At 40.2% G+C, this 23,670-nt stretch overlaps 1 protein-coding gene across 2 annotated transcripts in view; it reads left to right on the top strand.

Moving 5' to 3' along the window:
- The window catches only part of KIAA1210 (KIAA1210 ortholog), a 41,128-nt gene extending 22,984 nt beyond the window's left edge, over window positions 1–18,144 (top strand). For both annotated transcript variants that reach the window (XM_014886931.2, XM_014886949.2), the window contains exons 4-12: window positions 2,105–2,234; window positions 4,655–4,813; window positions 5,386–5,451; window positions 6,934–7,146; window positions 7,631–7,733; window positions 9,263–10,852; window positions 11,596–11,744; window positions 12,219–12,318; window positions 15,353–18,144. In XM_014886931.2, coding sequence (XP_014742417.2) covers window positions 2,105–2,234; window positions 4,655–4,813; window positions 5,386–5,451; window positions 6,934–7,146; window positions 7,631–7,733; window positions 9,263–10,852; window positions 11,596–11,744; window positions 12,219–12,318; window positions 15,353–15,525 — 2,683 coding nt within the window. In that variant the 3' untranslated portion in view covers window positions 15,526–18,144. The remainder of the gene's footprint in view (window positions 1–2,104; window positions 2,235–4,654; window positions 4,814–5,385; window positions 5,452–6,933; window positions 7,147–7,630; window positions 7,734–9,262; window positions 10,853–11,595; window positions 11,745–12,218; window positions 12,319–15,352) is intronic.
- Window positions 18,145–23,670: the final 5,526 nt, after the last annotated feature.

Genomic DNA, 23,670 nt, shown 5'->3' with positions numbered 1-23,670 from the left:
TTTCCTCGTGTTTGGTGGGAAGTTTGAATGCTGATACACATAAATAAATTGAGCATTTGTACAGGGAAATCAGTGTGGACATACAGTGCCTGAAACATCTGGGCTTTAGTTAGTGCATCTTTAGCTTCAGCATAAATAAATATAAATGTAAATATAAAAATAAATATAAATAAATAAGTATATATATACTGCCTGGAATTACAGAGGAATGGAGATTTGCACATAAAAGACAGATCTGTACTAAAGCTGCAGTTAATTGTGTAATTAATCCTATACTTTTTTGGTGACTGCTAGAAGAAAATACAGTAATTCTCTTGCAAACAGATATGATACATATGCAGAGAGAGAAAGACAGAAATACATCCTAATGCACATGCAGCCTTTGCAATAAATAAAATATGCCAACTAATAGTGAATATACATTACAGTAAATAAATGCTGCATGACTGTTCTTCTTAATGCAGCAAAACTATATGTTGCCCATATGGAGTACCTCTTATGCTGAAAAGAACTATAAAATCAAACACAAAAGGAAGGAATGGCTTCACTAATGATGAAATAAGGCAAGTGCCTTGCTTGTGTGTAGAGCTGCTGTCCTGTAGACTAACACAGACATTAACCATCGTGTGTAATGAGAGGAAACACAAACTGTGACTTGTGCTGTGAGAGAAACAGCTCTGATTGCCTTCAACACAACATAAACTTAGAGAAAATTTATTTTGCCCTATGTGAGGCTGTGTATAACTGTAGAGTGACTGACTACACCTTTGGGGCAGTGGAAGGGTTAGTGCAGCAGCTAGAGGAGGTGTCTCTGGAGATGTAATGAAGGGGGATGCAGGAGGAAAAAGAGTAATTTGTTGGGGTTTTTTACATAGTATTTACTTTAAAAAAATCCAGTCTTTCCCGGCTTTCTTCTATATAAAGAGAGAATCTATGGTTAGGCAAATAGCAGAGGCCTCTTCTATTTGATTTCCTTGCAGAAGAGCTTTGACATACTGAGTTTTTCTTGTCAAAATTGTGTTCCTAGTCTTCCTCTGTTCCCCAGAGTCAAACTTTCAGAGGCAAAGCATTACCTGTGCAGCATCTGAGCCAAGGAATCCTTGTAATTTTTATTTGTTAATAGTCTCATGGCCAAGAATAAGTGAATATTCTATGATGTTTTCCAGTTCAAGACTGGGATGAAATCCTGATAGAGGCTATCCTTGTTGTCTTTTGGACAAAGTATTATATAAATAGTACCTACCTATGCTGATGGAACTTGGTTAATAAATGATTTGGAGCCTTCCTTGTTGTGCTACTCAAGTGCAAAATTTGCTCTGCATAACTTAATAGCCCGAGCCCAATCAATCTCAGTTAATTACAACTCAATTAACTGCTGTTGTGGGAACTCATCATTGCTTCACTGGGCTGAACATCCAACGAGCACAGAAACAGAGCAGGAATATCTTACCTAGGCACTTTACCCCGGCCATGGATAGGTCTGTAACTGTAGCCATGGACACTTGGCCCATCTACGTTTTTTAGTACAGTTGGGATCTGATCATATTTAGGATATGGGTGAATGCAACTGGTTTTATTGCTGGACACGAGAGGATTTCAATCAAGTTTGTTAATATATCAAAGCTAAATTTTCTGCCCACATTTGCAAGAAGGGAAGAAACAATCCACCATCTTTGGCAGGTGTGACACACACCAGGCTGCAGAAGTTGTATCCTGAATATCCCATGCTAGGCACACTGTCACCAAAGGAGCACAGGGGACCCCTGTTGTCCCCTTCTGCTCTGTAGACCTTTCTTAGGGTGGTTTGCATCCACCTAACTCCTAACCTTGGACCTAATCATGCTGGACTCCCTCTCTAGCCTGCACACTGACCTGTGTGTTCAATGCAGATGCTGAGTGCATTGCAAAGGGACAGCTGCATTTGATCAAATATGTTTCTCCTCCCTTCAGAGTATAAAAGAAACAAACAGTGACTATCTTAAACATGCATGGATCTGAAATGAAGCATGATGCATCCCACTCTGGCCTCTTTATCATCCTTCTGCCCTGGTGGTGTGAGGAATGTTCCCAGTGCACTGACCACTTGTCCTTCCTTCCTTTCCAGGCCCAAGGGTAGCATGGGAAACAAAGCCTTGTCCCATGACAGCGTCTTCATTTTTGAGTCTGCACCAGGAAATGTGACAGGTGATGTCTTGTCTCAGGAAAACATACCTGGAAGAGTGAAAACTTTGCAGGTGAGAACATCCTCCCCTCCTCAGTAGTGCTGCTTTTTGTCAGCTGTCTCCCAGGAAAGTCTGTTGCTTCATTCCTTTGCCTCGTGCCTTAGGATTTTGCTGGTTGAAGTGTCTAAAGCCAAATTTGCTATTTTTGGATTTCTTCTGCCTCTTGGAATCTGAGTTTTTGAGCAGTCCTGATGGTTTCAGCCTTCCCTAGATCTCATAGTGTGTGATGTGAATCCAGTTTGTGAACTCTTGGAAACTTTCCTTATTACGTGTGTCCTCTTCAATGGAATTTATATTCTGTATTTCATAGCTACTGCTTTTGGGTTAAGGCTATTTATTTAGACTGTTGTGTGTCCCTTACACTGTTATTCTTTAAATATTATTGTGTTACTCTTTTTGGCAGTTCTGGCTCAGATGTTTTCACTATACATGGTAGTACCAGAGGCTGTGTAAGTGTGTGGGATGATGGATATGTCAGGATGCTCTGACAGCTTTATTTATATAATTATACTTTTGATCTCTGCCAGCAAAAGATACTGTATTCTGCTGGGTCATTTCCTTCTTCCAAGGCAATACTGAACCTTCCTTGACAGCTCCCTTATGAACTGTTGATTTTATTAATTGCATTTCACTAACTGCCCAGCTTGGAACACTTAGATAAAAGTTTAAGGTTTTTCCAAAGACTGAGTACAAATGGTTGATAAAGGAGCCAAAGGTCATTGAAATTCTTCCTTTACTCAGTGTGAGCTTCATGTTGCAATAGACAGTTGAGTCACATGTTAAGTAACAGAAGATGCACAGAGGGACTTGTTCCTCTCTAAGACTGAAAAATAGGCAAAGCTTTTTTTTATATAACAAAAGGAGTAGCAGAAGAAATCATATTTGTATATTCCAGAACATTGATGGAGGAAAAGCTCTTTTCATGCTGTTTGAAGTCCACTATGCCCTCTCCTCATCCTGCACAGTAATGTAATACTGCCAGCACTATTTCTGTAGCTCTAACAGACAGGCTTTTTTGGTGGGCTTGACTCTTGTCAGAATAAAAGCCAAGCACTAATAAAAGCAGTTACTTTCTTAGCAATGTAAGTTAACTTCTGTCAGTAGAAGAAAGATTGCAAATTCAGTTTCCCCCACACGACTGTGCTGTCTGCATGTAATAAATTTAATAAATCTAAGGCAGGAAGTTGTGAAAAGAGACCAAAGCAAAATTGACTTTCTGTCTTTTCCTTCCCATTAAGTGCACACTTACATTGTATGCCTTGTGTTGCCCATATATCACAGTATTGCAATATATTGCCCATAAATTGCAAAAGAAAGCTGTTTGAACTGGGGGAATGATATTCTAGACATTGTGTTACCATGTGTGGCAGCTAGATGTATAGGAATAAAATTACAAATGAATCTTGCTGAGTAAGAATTGCAGTTATTTAGGTCTATTTTACAGAAGTGTAAATGAATGCACAGACTGCAGGAAAATGCAAAACTAGGCTTAGAATTACCCATTGTGGTTTAATAAGCAAAGAAAGAGAAGAAATAAGTCTGCATGTTTATCTTGGGAATATTCTGTTGAGATGTTTTCAGTTGAAGGACAAGTTTGTGTTCAGACCTTGTTTCTATTCCAGCTTTGCAACAGCTGACAGACTTAAGCCAAGAATTTTAGTAAGAGTGTTTCCTGAGATCTGAACATTTTTAGTTTGAAGAAACATCTGGCTGCTTGTGAGTTTGCAGGCTTTGTTGTATTTTTCTAGGGTCAGGGCCTGCCAGAGCATTCTTTTGTGCAATCCTGGAAAAGAATCCCCATACTCCTTTACAAACAAAGTTTTTCCTAGCTGCTGTTACCACTCCTGCTGTAGACAGAACCAGGATGTGATGGTGGGGAAAATTAACAAGCAATTCATTAGGGTGGACCAGAAATGAAATTAATTTGATATTGTATAAAAATAATGACTCAGCTACTTGTCTTGGAGAGGGTTGTAACAAGCTCTCAGATTTGAAGAGCTTTATAAGGGAAAGGTGACTACATAAACCTGGGATTGGGAATGCTGACTGGCAATGCTTTGTGTGACTACATACTTATATTTATATGACTAAAGAATTAAATCTAGAATTGTGAAAGTTTTTAATTTAGATGGAGTTAAGCTGTAGTAAATTTTCTGGAATGGTGAAATTCTTGTCTTCTTTTGGTAAATTACTGAATAAAACCAATTTTGGTTTTAATTTTATACCAACACCAGTTTTAATGATGGGTCCTCGATGAACGTAGCCGGATAAAATTTTATTAATGGCTCATTTCTATAAATGATCTCTTACTTCAAGTTTTTCTGTTCACTAAAAGAATCTGCATACCTAATAGGAGCATCTGGGTTACAATGTCCAGAACATCTATTTTAAATTGTTCCATTGAAAGTTCATGTTCTATATTTCAACCACAGCTTCAGCTGCAGCAGAATGTCCGGCTTGGATCACCTCCTCTTGTTATAACTGGGAAAAAGCTGGAAGATGCAGGTGCTGTTTCTGAAGATGATGGTTTACCTAGAAGCCCTCCTGAAATTTCAACCCTTCATGAAGTTCTGACAGATTCGCCAAACAAGGTAAAATTGTCATTGCACCTTAGTGACCATCCATACAGAAAATATAAAATCTGCCTAGAGAAGGGGAAGACCATTTTGTTTGCTTGTGATAAAACATGATGGTACAGATCAGTTAGAACCAGAAGAAATTACCTAGATGATTTGTGGACTTTTCACTGAGGTATACCTAGAAATTGACCCTACAAGTACCCTTTCTGGGTGCAATTTTCCATGCTTATATGTAGACCAGGACTCTGACCTCTATCATTAGCAAATGCATGATTTTAGACTTCAGTGAACTTGTGAGAATTTGTAAATCTGATGATTTTAAAACAACAACCCAAAATAACTTTATGAAGTATATGGCTTCCTGTGGTCAACCTTCCTGGCATATCTCAATGCAGGAGAAGTCTCCCCTACTTTATGTTTGATACCAATGAAGAGATTAAACCTACTGTGTAAGGCAGGGACCCAGTGACCCTTCCTTCATTTTTCCTTTTGTGTTTTCTCATAATTAGCACTGGATATCCAGCTCAAGATAATTCAGTGTGATACTTCCCTTCACTTACCCTCTTCCTCATTTTATCCCACAGTCCTCCAACCCTGTTCAGCGTCATAGCTCTTTGAGTTTAGGCGGGACAGACAGTGAAGATGAACAGGTAAATAGCTCCTTTTCCTGCTAATAAAATTCCCTGAGATGGCAAATGTGGAGTCTATATGGAGCCAGTGCAGTAATTTTATTTTTTAAAATTTATTCTGTGTACAATGTATCCTAGGAAACAGTTCTTTAAAAGTCCAGAGTGAGGCAAATGGTATTTAAAATGCACCTCTCAGGGATTTGAATCAGAAATAAAGACAGGCAGAAATCTACTGGAAAGTGGCCTGTGTGAACAGCATAGAGGCAGCTCTGTGACACGGTATGAATCTATAAAGTTACACAAAAAATTGGACCAGGGAAAGCTCTTCAATTCTGCTCCCATGTCCCAGGGCCCCCATACCAAATAATCACACCTTCTCATCAGCAGTGGCTTGTGAGCAATGTCCTACATCTCTCTTATCATGGGAAATGATTGCAGGAGCAACCTTTCCTGATGGCAGGTATTCCACAGGAAAGGGTGTGTTTTAATTTGCAATTTTCTTTGGATGATAAATGACCATGAGAAGCAGCAAGTTCTGCTCTCAGAGCAACACAGTCCTTGACCAGATAGGAAAAAATTGCAGAGGTGATATTTTTTGATGTACTTTGATAGTTTTTGTAGATGAGATGTGAAGATGTTTTCATGATCTTTAAAGCTTCATCAGCATACATGTTTGAAATGCTGTGTTATATCCTAAGCTTAAACAAAACTAAATTGTGAATGCCAGGCACAGTGCAATGGCTGTGTGTCACCCAGCTTTATGAATGACACATCTGTGTCATTGGCACATCTGTGATATTTTGCAAGTGTTTGAGAAAGTTTGGTCTGCATTTCAAAACAACAGCAAACCCACTCAAACTTCATGTTTAGGGGCTTTCTACAAACATTTCTGTAAACTCTTTATTTTGATTGCACAATCTAAGGTTACTGCTGTTCAGCTCCCCAGAGCAGCATTGCTGTGAGGATGAGATCCACATCACGGTCTGGAAGAGGGTTCTGATATACTGAGAAGATTTTGATTTTCCTGATTATTTTATTTTATTTTATTTTATTTTATTTTGGATATTGAAAGAGAAAAGTGGCTATGGGAGCTTTCTTAGAGATAATGAGGAGCAAGTGTCCGTGCTATTTCTGTGGCTTTTTAATAATGCATTTCTGCACTGGGTCACGTTACTGGGATGAAAAGGCAGCTGTACAAAGGGCAGCAGTGTCTCCTGCTGGTGTGTGCATAAAGTGCAAAGGTGTTTGCAGATCAGAACTGGGGCGGGGACGAGCCGAGGCTCTCACTGCGGCAGGGACAGGTATTTCTCCTTCTGTGGTAGGGGCACTTGAACAGAATGGAGTAATCTCTCTGCAGAGATGGCTTTAGGAATGCCTTTTAAAATGAGGATTTGTGTGCAGCAGTTTCAGTCTTCTGAAATGGAATGAGCTAACAAAGGAAATGTTCCAGAGATGTGGGGAAGTAAAGCAAAATATCTGCAGCATTCTATTTCTGTTTTGCAGATACCTTCTGGAGCTTCCTCCAGGCCCATCAGTCCCTTATCCTCTGCCACTCAGGGGACCCCCATCTCAGGAGGCAGCAGCTTCCTTCCTGTTGATTTTACCATCCCTGCCAGCCCCCTTGGCTGCCTGGACACCTCAGCAGCCAGGCACAGGATTGCCATCAACCCTCGCAAACAGAAAGGCTTTACCAGCAAGCATCAGCTCCCCCTCCAGGTAGGTTTTTTCTGGAAAAGAATCACTGAGCAGAAGGAAGTGAGTGTGAGTTTTTAATTAGTATTTAAAATATTTTAATTTCTTTTTTTCTTTCCTATCCATGTTCATTTACTTCTTCCATTGGAAGAAGGGAAAACACCTCTTTTGCACCAACCAACCAACCAAAAAAGACTCAGAAAACTTCAATATCATGGAAACGGAAGAAAAGTGCAATTTTTGGTTTTCATGATTTAGCCAAAAATTGTGGGTTATGCTTCATTTGTAAAACACAATTCTGGTGTTTGAAACGCTAAATGTGAGTTTTAAAGAGGCCTAAGTCTATTTTTACAAATCTAGTTCTCAACTGGAATAGTACATTACCCAGTGTTGGTAAATTACAAGACGGAGGTTTTGTGTCTATAATTTGAATATTCATAGAAATACATATGTATAAAGCACAATTTTTGGGCATGATTCTTTAATTAAAGAATCTTTACTTCATCAGGTGGAACGGCTGGAAAATGAAGCATCTCTTCCTGCAACTCCAGATAGGAAGGGAAATTCAACAGAATTACTTGAGAGTGACAAACATAAAAGCGACTGGGAAGGTAATGAAGACATAGGTATTGCTACTTTGGGTGCTTGAACTCTTCTGCATAACACTGACAGGACCTGTTTGGATTGTAAGTCCTTTCAAACTAGGCGTCTTTGGGTTCTATAACAATAAACCAGTCCTGACTGCTAAGTTGTTGTGATGGAAAAAGTCAAGTACGCTCAACAAAGTGATGCTGAAGTGGTGAACTTTAAGGGCAGCATTAAAAAATACATGAGGTGAAAGCACCATGCTCAGAAGCACCTGTCCTACACAGCTGGCTGGACCTCCATGAATGTGAAACTGAGTTCCTTGGCACTCAGAAAAACCTTAACCTTGGCATTATATGTTGTGTAGGTCAGGTGACTCTGATTGCTTCTGTTTACTGGATCTTCTTTTGCCACTCACCCAGGGAGAATTTTCCTGGTCATTGGAGATGGCTTTTCTAGGCACACACATGCAGAAATGTCTAGGGAAATCTGGCTAGTAGTCTAACAACTAAGGCTATGCACAGTGCTATGAATGACGTTCTATTTGTCCAATTTATCAAGCAACAAGATTAAATTTAATAGTAAATTTTTAATAGTAACAAAATGAATACATTCAAAGTATTGGAGATGACAATTAAAGTATTGGAGATGAAACAATCAAAGTGCATATATTTAAGAATATACAAAATTTGTCAGTAAGTAATTTAGTGTAATTGAGGTTCGTATAAAGCATAAGCAAAACTGACCAGGGGTACAGGGAGTGGCTCCCATTCCTCACGTACCAAAGCATCCAGGCTAACAATCCCACTTATATACTGTAGGCTACAGAAGTTTCTAGAAAACTCCTTCTGGTTTCTATTCCTAAAATCTACATCACTGTGTGTACGGCACATGCTCTACTAATGGGTTAGGGGGTCTCTCATCCTTTTGAGGGTCTTATTTCCGATGAAGGCTCGTCGTCTTCCTCAGTGACCGAGGTGTGACCTGCAGGTAGCGCAGGTGCACTGTGTGACTGAGCAGATGTTTTCCATAACAAGACTTTAATTGAGTCCCATGCCTGGAATCATCCCATTTTGGCCCATTTCAAGGTCAAAACTTTCTATTTCCAAATGTTGCTTGTTAAACTCACATCTTTCTACTACTCCCTTCTAACATCTGGAAGATTCCATCTGCTTTGTCTCACTTATTTCCTTTTTTGCTTTGTAACAGTTATTTTCTATTGATTTGAGTACAATTTTACTAATATAGTTACAATTTAGTTAGCACAAATCACATTTATCACAACAGGAAACAACTGAACACAACTACTGTGGTACACCTGAAACAGACAGTGACTTTCAGTCATTCCTTGGTTTAGGTATGTTCAAACTAAAGCTTTATTAGTCTCTCACTTGGACAGCTCATTTCTAAATAGACTCTGAACAGGCTTATTTACCAGTCATCAGTGCCCAGACATGGGACATTCTTGTTAAAGGACTGCACTATCTGGAATGCACACAGTTGATGCCTGAATTGTAACCTTTAAGTGCACACTCTTTTCCTCTGTTTAATATAGGATTATCAGCCCAGGTGGGACACTGGGCAAAGGGAGGTGGTTTTAGGGAGACACCAGATGTAAAAACTCCTCCTGATGCTGCCCCTGACTCTTGTGATTCCACACTTGTGGTAGAAGACCCCTGTGCTTTGCTGCAAGAGGATGGATGCCTTCCTGGTGTGGACCATCACTATAAAGAGGCCACACTTCTTCTGAGGCCTGAGCCTTCTCCAGAAAACCTAGAAGAGCACCACAGTGCACAAGTGTTGTACTCTGCAGATGAGTCTGCTACTGAATCAAAAGTACATCCACAAAGTACCAGTGCTGGAGTACCTGCACTTCCAGAATTGCAACAGCTTGAAGGAGAAGCTATTGTGTCTCCAGACAAACCTGATTTGGTTAGCAGTGATGTGGAAACAGTGGGCACGGATGTATTGCCAGATGTTGCACAAAGTTCCTCAGTAAATTCTGTGGATTCAAACATTAAAGTCCAGGAAAAGAGGGATCTACTGTTTACTGGCAAAGAAGAACTCTGCTTTGGTGCAGCTGGGAATCATTCCAACCATGCTGTCTCAGATACTGCACCGAGCACTCCACAATTTGCAGTACCTGACTCAGAGTCTTGTTTTGACATCAAGACAGTGGCTGTTTTGGGGTCTGAAAAGAGTTCAGTGGCAAAAAATGACAAAGAAACCTGTGAAATCATGGCATTTCAGTTATCCAAGGACAGTGTAGAAAAAGAAATAGACACTGCTGCATCTGTCTCAGCAGCAGTTTGTGTGGTACCTTGCAGTAAATTGGAAGGATGTTTTAAAGCAGAAATTGTTCCGGTTTCAAAGGATAACCAAGGCAGTCAGCAGACCAACACATCCATTTCTGAAAAAGTTTCCATTGGGTGTCTTGCCTCTTCAAGTTTGGCTGGCTTGAGGAGTAATATATCTTCTGATGCTGACAGTAAAGAGTACCAGATAAGCAGTACAGCTTCCCACAGAAAAACAGCAGAAGGCAATCAATCATCAGCTGAAAATGTAAACAGTCCACTGAAGACTGCTTCTGCTAAACCAGTCAGATTTACCATTGCACCAGCATGGCAAAGGTCTCTCTCAGGGGGTTCAAATTCAAAGGAAGATTGCTATTCCAGAAGTTCTCCAACATCCCCTATAAGACCAGAATTCTTTGAAGGAATGACAAAGGAACACACACGCTTCGATGCAGTTACGCAGGAATCAGCAAAAACCAGCTCAGATAGATTTGATCAAGATTGTAAGGACAGAGATCTGCATTTGAATTCTTTTATGGAGTGGGCTGGCCATGAAACACAGAACTTTGAGAACCCATTTGGGGTGAGACTAAGAAGAACATCATCTTTATTAAAATACCAGAATGAAAGCCATGTAGAGCCCCCAAAGCTGATCCCCTCAGCTGCTCCAATTGCTGCTTCTGCTTCAGTCAAGGAGGATCAGAAACTGATGGGCACAGGGAAGCCACCTCCAAGCACTCCTGTCAACACAAAATCAGTTGTTAAAAAAACAGATCTCCTGGAAGACAAAAATCCTGCCAAGGCAAGATTAGAAGAAGTGGTAAAGAAGCAGAATGGTTATAAACCTTCAGGTATTTATGCTGTATTTATATTCAGACTTGGTAGAAAACAGTGGTCATGTAAAGAGCCTTGGCAGAGAAGCACAAAAAAAAGTCCTCTTGGCTAAGAACCAAATTCAGCCTTGAGTTCATCACCATCATAATTTAATTGGCTTGATGATTTGGCCAGCCAAGAGAATTTTTGGTTTATCTTAATGAAGGGTGTGTTCTAGCAAGAATAACAACAGAATGATACCTTGAATGCCTCTGAAACATTTCTGGTACGAGGTGTTTGTGTGTATAGCTGGAGTTTTAACACAAATTTTTAAAACTTGCTGCGGTTTTGTAGTTAAAAATTCAGACTGCAGCTGCTCAAACCTTAACTAGGAGCTGCATTTGGTGTGATTATTTTTTAAACAATGATTTAATTTAAAATATTTAAAAAGTGACAAGGAAGCCTGTATTTTATTGCGTACATAAAAAAAACATTATTGTAGTACTCATTTAATCTTCAATGGAAGGATGTTATTTCAAAGGCAAAATCCAGTTCACAATGATCTCAGTTGGATATCTGCCATTGACTTAGAAGCACAGTTGGGTCAAAAACTCCAGAAAAAAACAATTATTGCCAAGGACAAAATCATCAGGGAAGGTAATTTGATCTCCACCATGTTCAAAGGGTATTACAGATGCTGAAGGATTTAAAATGTGAAGCACTAGCTTTAGGCTGACTTGACCTAAATCCCTTCTTTACTTCAAAAATGCTTTTCTTGTAGAAAAAGTCTCTCCATATTTGGAAACTGCTTCCTCGGAACCAGCTTGGGTCTCCATGGCAAAGCTAAAGCAAAAGGGTTTCCAGGACCATCCTCTTGCCAAAGAACATAAAGATGAAGACAAAGCTTTGACCAAAGTGGATCAAGGGGAGGTAGAGTACCAAGTGATGTTGCATGGCTGTGAATCCTGCCCCAGGTCACCTGGGTACTTTTGCAAACTGTTCAATATTTTCTTCATGGGTGGTGTGTTGTGAGCACTACTCAAAGAGAGCTTTGCAGGCCTCTAAAACACTGACAGACAACTGATGCAAGTGAGCAAACACCTGTGACTATACTGTCACAGGGACTCGTTTCAGAGCTGAATCATCCTATATTTTCCTTTGCACTGCTCAAACCTGAGCCTTTGCAGAGCTTTCTTATTGCCCAGAGCATATTTATGTAGCTGCTTTGAGTTGCATTAGCTTCCTCACTGCCTTCTCCCTCCCTCCTACAGGATGTTCCCAACCATTCTTGCCTGGCTTTTGCTGCATTTCCACAGCCAGGCTTGAGAGGTTGCCAGTGTGAGCTTTATGAGTGCCCATGGCTGGCAGTCAGTTGCATTCTTTTCTTCTCTCCTCACACTGCAGCAAGAGATCTGTGCTAGTGAGAACACACTGAAGAAGAATATGCCTTCCAGCTCTCAGGACAAGAAAACCCAAATGAAGACTGGTGTGTCTGCAGCAGCAGGTATTCTTTTTCTTTACATGGTGGCTACATTTGGCACCAGTAAGTGGTGTGGGTGGCAGGTGATGGGGGAAAAGAGGCACCACTTTTGTAATCAGCACATTTTATATAAGGCTTATTCAGACCACGGGTTTTGAATAAGTCAACATAATGGTTGGTTCACTCAGCAGAGAAAGCAAGTGAGGAACTCTTATCTCCACGGCCAGTTCATGAAATGGCATATAAACACTCTGGTGATTTATTACTGGCCAAGACCAGTGCTAAAGAATAGCAGTTGAAGTTGGAGAGTGTCCAGAGAGAGCAGCAAAAAAGGTCAGGTCTTCTAGCTCTCCAGCCAGCCAGGAAATACTGATAGGAGTTGTTTAGTCTAGAAAAGACAACTAAATTTTCTTCAGGGAACAAGCCTAGTCTTTATGGCCAGCATGAACTTTAAATGCACCAGGGGATGTTTAGCTTAGATATTAGGAAATCCTGTCTAACAATAGGAGCAGTGAGGTGCAGAGGAGCGTGGCTTGCATGTTGAGAGTGTGCAGTTTCCATGGTGGATGTGTTGAATAAATAAACATGTATCAAAGCAATTTATGTAGAGTCAGTGTCACTCTCAGGTGAGCACAGAGGCTGGATGGCCTCTCTCCTGAGCACTTAGCTGTGTTTATATTAAAGATGCAGGGGAAGAGTGTGACTCACTTGGTGACTCACATTTCCTCTTCCAAGGCTTCTGCTGGGCTGCAGCTCCTCCCTCCCTGCTTACCCAGTGTGGTGCCAAACCTCAGAGACATGCTCCAGTTCTTCAGCTGTAAAAGCATATTGTGCTAGCTGTAAGCTATTATTATTTGTTTTTTGATTGATTGCAGATACTGCTTAAGTAGATAAGAAGTGTACCACTGTGTCAGACCTGTGGCTTTTCCACTGCAGATTCCTGTAGCTGACACAGTAAAAGATGCTGTCTAGAGGGAGCCCATGCACCTGGCCCCTTTATTTCCCTGTGTAATCCAGCAGCACCCAGAGTTGTTGTACTAGAGATATTTGAGAGTACCTCTGTGCTGCTCCCTGTAGTGGTTATTGCTAGAGCTATAAACCTGAATCTACAGGTTCTACAAAATTAACTTTCTCCCTTTCCACAGTAGGTGACTGGCTTGGGAGTTTGCACCAACACAGAGGCTCTGATATAAGTTGCAGCTAATTCTGTGTGTGTGCATGTGTGATTAAAACACCATAACTTTAAAAAAGGATTCTGGTACATGCCAGCCTTGTTTTAGGTGCATAGTGAGAGATGAAATATTAACAGGCCAAGATTTTTGCTCAGATGAGGTCTTCCTCTGAAGGAAGAAAGGTTGGTTTCCTGGATTTCTGAATTTCTATACATTGCATTATCCTAGCCTTGGAAGCCCAACAGCCTTTGGTCAAAATCCAGAACTTCACAAATTGCTCTGCTACTTGTTTACTAGAATTTGTGGTGCTTACAACAGAATTACAAGTTTTTGTGTGTTACCTCTTCCCCGGAATTGGCCGAGTTTCCTGACATCCAATGACTGTTTCCTTGCCTCCAGATATGCATTTATAGGCATATTCCAAAACTTGAGCATCACAAGAAGCTCTGACTAGTGCTGATGTGTAAGGAAAACTATCTTCTGCTGCTCAGAAAGCCAGGCCCTATTGTTTAGGAAATGTTCAGCACTGCCTACACATGAACAAGAAATTTGGAATCCCAATTGTAAACTCTTCTCAGATTTGTTCCCATTAGCCCAGCCAGGATTTAGTGTAGTTGAAAGTGCTGGTGGCAGAAAGGATGTAGAGCAAATATCCAGAGGAGTTATTTATTTGGGTTGTTGTGCTTATAACAAAGAAGGTTCTCTCCCAAAATGTGGAAATTAACTTTTAAAATTAAAATTTCAATAAGACTTGAACTCCTATCTTATCTTAGTTACTTCTGAAAATTTCTTGTGCATGTATATAGAGCTGCAGCCTCTTTAATGGACAATATCCTTCCTCCAATGTTCTTAAGCACAATTTGCCTCCTGCAAGATCAACCAACCAGACAGAACTTTTAAAAGACCAGAGATCTCCTGAGTGAAAATAGGGATCTACTTCAGCTCTGCTCATGGACTGTGACTAATGCAGCTGATGGATATTTTCCATTGATTTCAGTGCAAGCAAGATCAAGCTTCTTGTACTTGACATGGCTTAGACATTAATTTAAAAAAATTTCAAACAAGGTGAATGGAGCAGGCCTTTTCTAAATAGGAACTCAAAGCCATCAAACAAGTATTATCTTATCTTTCTGAGTTTGACAGGCATCTGTTAGGCTGCATCAAGAGGAGTCCCTAGTACCATCAGAATCCCACCATCACAGCTTACCAGTGAAAGTATATAAAGCAGTGGTTTGATTCCTACCTAGTATTTAATAATATTGCTGGAGCAATATTTGTGTTGGCAGTGAAGACTAAAAAAAATCTTTAAGTCTTTTCAGTACTGGAAAACATAAACTTTTAACTGCACAGCAAGCCCAGAGTAATCCTTATCCTGCAGCTATTTTGTTTCTGTTTTCCTGCATACTCAGGAGTCTTATTCCTAGATTTTCTTGCTCTCACAGAGAAGAATTAGCCTGTGGAACTCCTTGCTGTGCACTTTAATAGAAATCAAGGGTTTGAAAAATTAAGAAATTAATTAACCAGGAATATGAATTAGACAAATAACTGGGGCAATAGTATTCACATGCTTCCTATGAAGAATTTTAAAAAATTTCCTTCATTTATCTGGGCTTATACATTTGCTGTTTGGATTGAGGAGAAGATATGTTTTTTTTCATCACTCACTGTTTAGTATCAATTTTCCTATTGCAATAGCTGATCCTCACCATTGCTGTAGCTGGACCAGAGCTAGCAATAGCCAATTAATAATTCCTTTGACTCATTGGTGAGTCACAAGCATTTAGGACTGTAAAACAGTTTCTTTTGAGAGAAGAATATTATTGGCAGAAATTGAGTTTTTAACTCTCCGGACTTCTGATGACTGATGTATATCTTCTCATGGGCAGGTAAAGTTGGACCAATTTCTCAGGAAGCATCTGTGGTTCCTGCTGTTGAAAAGGAAGCAAGGCACTCCTCTAACCTGCCAATGACAGCCTGCAGTCCTGCTGAACCGCCCTGGCTGTCCCTGGCCAAGAAGAAAGCCAAAGCATGGAGTGAAATGCCCCAGATCGTACAATAGCAAATGACATGAGCATCCTTCTTTGCATTGCCAATAGCTGTGTTAACTCCATTTAATCCCTTCTGTACTGTGACTGGTTTTTTTTCTTTTGAGAAATAAGAGCCTTAAAACTTTTGATCAGACTGTTGTATATAAAGACATACTGAAGAAATGCCATTGTGGGCTTAATTTGATGTATTAGGAAGCTGAGCATTTCCTACTACCAAATACTAAGTTTGATTCATTTTTATATGCTTACACATCTGATGGTGATGTTCTAAGGAGCTTCAGGCTTTGGAAACATTTCTCTAGCAAATATGTTTTAAAAGTTTCTTTTAAAGAAAATTGTTCTTTTAAAAAGACCATACAGTATTTTGCACAGTTTGGCTTTGAGCTAAGAAATTAATGAATGCTTTAAAATAGATACAGTACTGGGCACTGATGCACCATGAGTCATGGACATTGATGTCATCACACTTCTTTCTCTAGTGCTCTGCAATGGGCAGCCTGACTCTGCTCCAGGTTGTTAATGGATCTGTTTTTTGTGATAGCTCTAAGATCTGAACACATTGTGAGTTGGAGTGATTTTGGCTTTTGTGTGATTTGAAGTCTCAGTGCTGTTGGTCTTGTGCTCACAGATACTACTCACTGGAATGGCCCAGAGCTGCACACCCATTCTCTCCCATGCACTGGAACACCACCACACTGTAGCATATACTCTCCTTTTAGTTATATCTTTAGAAATCTGGGTAAATTAAACATTCTACTAAAAAAATCCTTCCTTTCTTTAATTATGACAAATAGCTTTTTTTTTCTTGCAAGATTCCTCAGCCAATTGTCTCTCTTAAAGAGTATGTTGGAGGGAGAATATGCTCCTTAGAAAGTGGCATCTTGTTTTCAAGAAATGCTGCTCTCCATGTTCATAAGGATGTGTATTTAGTCAGTTGTACCTAATGTTAGTCATAAAAAGGGCATCTGCTTTCTTTCTTGTCTCATCAGTCTTTAACCATTAACTCAACATCAGTCTGAGAATGTGCAGCTGGAGCAGGATTATTTTCTCATGGCCTGGCCTTGCAGTCACTCAAACTCATAAAAGTTTTGCTATTGACTTTGAAGGATGCAAATATTTGAAAAATAAGCTCTGTGAAATTATGTCGGTGGCTTAAGAGACAGTGGCACTTACTGGTCCTTCCACTTCTTGCAGAATTGCACGTTTATGTAGTTTTTGTTTACACTTGGTGCAAAATTTGAAGGTGGATGGACTGTTTTTAGCTGAAAAGTTGGTTGGAACTTTTAAAGGAAAATATTATCTATTGATAGGATTAACTGCAAACCAAAGAAAATTGGTTTAAGATCAGTTCAAGCAAGACTTTAATTTTCCAGTCTTGACCTGAATTTAATATGTAGCTTTTGCAATTTGGAAACAGTATTAACTAGGAGCTAGACTGCAATTTAATTTTTTTTAATATAGGTGAAAACTTATTACCCAGGAAGGCTCAGAATTATAGATACTATTTATTCTGGACTAACACCAGAAAGAGTAGGAGTTTCACATTGGCTTGGTAATCAATGCCTGTTTTGTAACTTGTTTTTCTGTGCTTTAGGAAGCATATCTTCCCTTCCAAAGAACTGAAACATTTGTATTTCTCTGAAAATTTTGAGTGTAATGTAAAAAAATTATACTCAGCTTTGATTCCTGAAGTTTTGTACAGCTGTCATCCCACCACAAGCTTACTTGTAAAATACAAGCCTTTCTATATTTAGCAAACTCTCTTCTCATTCTCTTCATGTGGATTGTGACTCTTCACCCAAAGTACTGCAATGGATACTGTAATCTCTCTTTCCCTGTGTTTCCTTTTGATCTTAATATTATTCCTGTCTTTTATGTTTGGTATGTATATATGTTTTTGTAATCCTTGTCCTGAAGGAACCCCTTTTGTATTCTATTCCCTTATTGGGTTTACTATTAAATGCTGTTGCCAGTGGTGACGAGATCATTTCTGGGAAAACAAGAGGGACGGATGGCCCTCATTCATTAAGGAAGAAATAAAAAGAGGTCAATATTGACTCTATACATGGATAAACTGCATAGATTTTGTTTTGAAGTGATTTTATGGACTTAGGACTGATCAACACAGCTGGTCAGACTAAGGAACTTTTCTAAATCTAAGTTTAAAACATCATGAGAGAGCTGATGGCTCTCCTGTTGTTCTGGAGTTATTGCTCCTTCAGTGCAGGGTTGGTTTGAAGGCAGGCACTCGTGGTCATAGGAAGCCTTGAAAACACTTGTGTGCACGTGTTCAAAGAAGCTGCTCTAGGAGTTTTGGAGTGCTTTAACAAAGAAGGAAAGCATTAGAGAATCATGTGATGTATATTTGAAATTCACTTGCATTCTGGATTTCTGTTAACGTTTTCAAGTCTGTGCAAATAAGAGAACAAAAAGCACGTAGAGAAAACATAAAAACTGAGTCTCATGTAATCACAGATAGGTTAGGAGATGGTATTATAAGATAAATGTTGAAAGATCAGTGATTTATTGTTGCATTTATGGAAGCTGGTAACTATTAGCATGCTTCTGATTTCTTGTTGTCATGGTGTAGTTTTTAGGTGTTCAATGAGTAAAAATAACTAATAAGCTCATTTTGGGTGATTTTTTCTAGACATAGTCACTGTCTCTGAAAATAAACTGTTGAAGTGCAGAGTTCATTGCAGAATGTCACTGTGAGGGATATAGGAAGCTGTCTCTGGAATTCCCTGTGCCTGGGACTTGGCTGTGTGTGACAGCAGAGGGTGCTGGTGCCATCCCTGAGCAGCGCAGGAGGAGAATTTCAGTGTGTTTGTACGAGCACTGTTACAATGAGAGGAAAGCACTAAACACCAGCCTTCTCATGGAAATGTTTGGATAGAGAGTATTATCTATTATGTCTTCTTAAGGGCTGTTGTCTGTAATGAAAGATGTAATTTGTTTTGAAGTATTACAGTAGAAATTCTCAGCTCAGAAAAGGCTGCAGTTCCTCAGTGTGTGCCACCTGCTCTCCTAAGTGCTTTTCAGATCAATACAGGAAAGATATTAGCCTGTGAGGGTACTCTGTCCTTTAGAACTGTTCCTGGAAGAGGATGCAGGTAATGAGAGATGTGATTAGCAGCCTAATAAAGAAGGCAAACCTTTCTCTTTGTCTTTACCTCCAGTGTTTGTTAGCCTACCTACAATTTTGTTAGAGATTTATCCTGGTTATAAGATATGACAAATTCGTCACATCACTCATCACCAAAATGTTAGCAATGATGATGTGGAACATCTTGGGGAGTCTGAGCCTCTGTTTAAGATTCTGACCTTGATTTGCTTGCTGTACTATAGAATTCTGACTCTTCTATGTTGTCAGGAAAAATTGCACCCAAAGTATCAATATTTGATATAGTCAACAGCCTGGGATAATTCTTGGTGCAGAGGTTCATTGAAACCTCTGTTTCTCATTGAAAACAGCTTCTTAGGTCCTTTATGGAAGTAGGCAGGTGAAATAAATTGCAAATTCTGGATTTGGAACACAAACCCTCACATCTGCCCAGAATAAAAAGGTTACTCAGGTATTTCCAGCTGGGTAGTTGAAGGGGCATGGCTCGATGATGAGTGAAAGTTCAGCTTGAGAAATGCAAGGCTTAGAGTGGGAAGCTGCAGCTCAAATTACTCTTCCATAGTGGGATGGATCAAAGCCCAAGGAAGGGCACTGAGAGGCATCTTTAAATAGTGGCTTTTCCTGCATTTCTCTTTGCACATAAGGGATATCAGACCTCGTTGCTTTGACCACATTAAGTAGGTGAGCACCATGACTGCCCTGCAAATCTAAACCTGTTGTGAACTGCTGATCAAGTCCACAGCAATGCAGCTGTGACTTTAAATGGAATTGCTGTATGATCTGTGCATTAAAAATGCTACTTCTCAGGAGTGAGCTAAACCAAAGTTTAGCAGCTTCCTCTGACTTGAGGGGCAGATTATTGACTATGTGAGATGCTATTTTTATTCTCATTGTGCTAGGAGTGATTTAAAAAGAAGCTATTTTAATAGCTGTTTATTTTTTAGAGGCAGTTCAAAGAAGAAAAATCTAGAGGCAGATTATCTAAACAGGATTATTAACTGTCAAGTCTTGGACTGATCTGTAAGCCAAGTTAGTCACTAAACAAGAAGCAGGTATAGAAATGGGTGAAGTGCAGAGTATTTAATTCATATAATTTGGTATGATGTAGAAATAGAAAGACAGAGGAAGAGATTGATTGACATAAATAACCTACATGGAAAAAAGTTGTTTGGTATCTGAAAGCCTCGTTCCAGCCTTTATTCTCTCTGCCTCAGAATGTATCACTTCCTTCTCTAAGAATTCTTACTTTTAATTTGGGGGATCAAACACCATTTTTGCTCAACCTGTTTTGTGGTCAGTCCTATTTTACAGAATTTGGATGAAATGCTGACAAACACAAGATCATACACCTGTCAATACTGGCAACCCTTGTTCAAAGTTCACCCTAATCTACGTGGTTAAGCTAATGCTTCATTGCATTTTCCCTATTATACCATTCTGACTCCAAATTAGTTTTGATTTACAGGTATTTTTCCAACACAAAAGTGTGGGATTAACTGCTTTAAAATCAGATCCTTTCCACATTACTTAGAAATATGTTTCTGTGGCATTGAGGTAAGTTCTTCCAAGTTACACAATAAGTTCATGGTAGCAACTGCAGCAATGTATGGAAAAAGGTCGAAGTCCTGAGGCTGTGTTGTGTTTCCATAGAGTTTAAATTCCATGCAGCAGCCTCCCCTAATGGTGTCACTGGCAGTGCTGAGAGCTGACAAAGCAGGAGGGGATGGTGCTGGTTAGCTCCTCGTGGGTGACACTCAGGCTGTGCTAAATGTCTGCGTCACAGGTGACGTGGGCAAGGGGGGTAAAGTGACAGTCACTGAGCAGCTCTGCAGGGCTGACTTGCACCCCAAAGGTGCAAACTTACCAGTTGTGCCTGTGGGATGAAATAACTTCACTGGACTTTGTGAGCTGTAAAAATATGTTTTATTCATAGGGGAGTAAATAAAGTGACATTTCTGTCACAGCTAGATGTACAAATTAGGATATATCTACATTAAACTAGAGTTGTGTTTTAAACACAAGAGGCATTTACTTAGTTTGGATCCCGAGTCATACATATTTCAAAGAGGAGGAATAAATATATGTTTTAGTACAGCATTAATTCATAAAGGGAGTTCTGCCCAAAGATGAGCGACCTCATCTGTAGTTGCATGAAAAGAAGTCAGAACAGAGCCTCATTTTGTGGGGGTTTTTCTTCCACTTTAACAGAACAATTTATTACATAAGCATCCTTAGTGTTATGATCCCTATTAAAAAAAAATCTGTCTCCTTACTTTGCATTGTTTATAAAATAAGAACTATGGCTGTGAAATGTACTACGTATTGTGGTAGAATAGTCACAAAATAATTGCATGCAAAATGCTAGAAGAATATATATCAGTTCTTATTTGCTATTTATTTAATAATTTCAGAGCATGACTTGCTAATAAGGCCCAAATTCTGCAAAGTACTCCATCATGGTTCAGTGTGGGCAGGGGCTTGGACTGACCCCGTGGAGCTTGTCCAAAGGTAGATTGCAGGTCTAGTCCTGCTCTTCACTGGACACAGTGCAATTTGGGCTAGGCCCCTTTCAGAAGATGTTTCAGCAAAGTAGAACATAAGCTTTCAGGTAAGTGTTATTTTTTTAATAGCAAACCATGTCATGCAAATTCAAATGATATAAGTCAGGGGTTGCTATGGCATGGGCTGTTGTGACAAAGTGTAACTAAAGTCCAACCATACTTGGATGGGGGAAAAGTTGGGTCTTACCACTGACTCCAGGGAATCCAAGCCTGGTAACCAGGCTGGTGTGGTTCTGGGGCTGTGCTCAGTCTAAGGCCTCTAGGACACGTGTTTGCCTTAGACTTGCTGCGTGTGGAGGTCTTCACTTATTCCTAGGTAACACCTCCCAAAATGGTACCTGAAATGGTCAGAAGTTCCAAGCAAATGCATCTTCTCTAAAGCCACATTCGAAGTCACCCCTGAGAGTCCTTGGCAGTCCCAATGGGCAGTAGCAGCTCCATGCAGTGCATTTGCACCCGTGCCCAGGGGTGCCCTGCACGTTTGGCTTTGCATTCAGACAGCATTCCCTCCTGCCATAGAGCTGGAGAAGTGTTTGTGCAGCTTCAGTGGCCAGTCCTTACCCAGACAGGTGTGTTCCATGGCATGTTAGATTAATCTGACTCTGTGGCATTCCTACAGTACAGTCAGTGTCTTTATGGCTGCAAGCCACTCATTTGGCCCAGTGTGCACCAGTCTCCTTTGCAACTTCACCAAAGTCACGGGAATTGGCAGGAACTGAGTGAAAGCCATTTGTTTCTATTGGTTTATATGTTATTCCATCCTTTCCTTATGGATTTCACCTCTGAAGGCAGTGGCTCAGAAGTGATAGTACACAGACACAGCGCTCTAATTCATTTTTCGAGCATGCCACTCCTTTAAAAGGGCGGTTTGCAGCTCTCGAAAGCTAATGCCACAGCAGAAGGAGCTGGAATGAAGTGGTGGGATGCCTGAACCCCTCTGTGGAGACTTACGGTGTGGCAGAGCCTATTCCCTTCCCTGTTGACCTTCTGTGCCGTGGTCAGCAGCCTGGTTTGGGAGCAGTGGGATGAAGCAGGGCTGCAGTGTCCCCATCTCCTGTCCCATCTCCTGTCCCACCTCCCGCCCATCCCCGCTCCGGGCGCTGCGGTCTCGGCTCTGCCCGGACCGGGCTCGGCTCCTGCGGGCTCTCAAAGCTCTGGCCTTTATTTCCCCTCCCCTAGTGCTTCCCTCGCTGTGCTGATGTAACCGAGGCTGTTGCATAATAACCGAGTCCTCAGAATTATTTTCTCGTAGCTTTTGCCATGTGAAAGGAGTGGAGCCAGCAGTGGCGGCGGTGTCCAGAGCCGGAGCCGCTGGAACATCTGATTCCATTGCCTCGGACAAGCAGCTTGTCACTCTTCCCACTCCGTCTAATAACGAGAAATTCAGAAGTGTGTGCACACACTCTTGTATTGACTGAGCAGATAAAACCAACAATTTTCCAGACAGAACTCATGCTTTTGCTAGACTTTTGCATTTGTTTTTAAGAGTATGGGTCTGTAACCACAGTACTGAAATAAAGATTTCTTATTTTAGGGAGTGACCTAAACAGCAACAACCTTTATGCAATTTACCAAAGAAATGTAAAATAACAAAAAGGATTTCAGTACTAAGTGGCACTTTGGGCTTTCTTTCAGATCTGAGGAACAGCTCTGTCAGACAGGAACAAATCTGCTAAAGCTAATGGAATTAGTTTAGTCTAAATAAGATTATAATTGGGTCTTTCTGTTTCTGCATTGCTCAAAAAAAAAATCCCAGTAAACAACTTGAGGTCAAGTCTCCTAGCTATGCCAGAACTATGTTGAAATTGGGGGAAATTGCCCCAAATTCACGCTGCCTGATAGCCTACAGCATAAAAATGGTTGAATATACATCTGTGTTTCCTAGGTAGCCCTTTCAGAACTTGCCATATAATTAACAGTTCTAGTCTCTTACTAGAAATGCTGTTTTATTGGCTTCTTTGACTTCCTCGATGCACTCAGACATTCCTTCCCCTGAGCTGCCCCAAGGTGGGAGGTTTCACAGGCTGACCACAGCTGAGTTGAGGTTTTGTTCTGTGTGTTGTGGAACTGTAATGCAGAGATGCTGCTCTGGTCCAAATCCCTCAAAGCTTGGGGATATTTGGAGGATTGTTTTTGTTTTTAAACCCATACAATCTTCTTCTTATAAATTGTGTGAATTTTGGACTCACTCTATTAATATGCAGCCTAATAGCAGAATAGCTGCTACGACCAACACATAATCATAAATATTTCTACTGACAGGCCTGACATTCTAATTAATCTGATCATACTTAATAATAAACTGTAGTAATGCTTTGGACATATTTTTTAACTGGTGAGGCTGCTAATCAGTTTTGTTGAAGTGGCATTCACTGGGCTAGGGATTTACCTTGCTTGAAGGCAGTATTAATCCCTGGCTAAAAATATTACTATTTTTGTATTTCTAGAATCATCAAACTAACCTTTTTTTT

The sequence above is a fragment of the Sturnus vulgaris genome, chromosome 14 (assembly GCF_052056855.1).
Source record: "Sturnus vulgaris isolate bStuVul1 chromosome 14, bStuVul1.hap1, whole genome shotgun sequence".
NCBI lineage: Eukaryota > Metazoa > Chordata > Aves > Passeriformes > Sturnidae > Sturnus > Sturnus vulgaris.
This window is presented reverse-complemented; position numbering and strand designations above follow the sequence as displayed.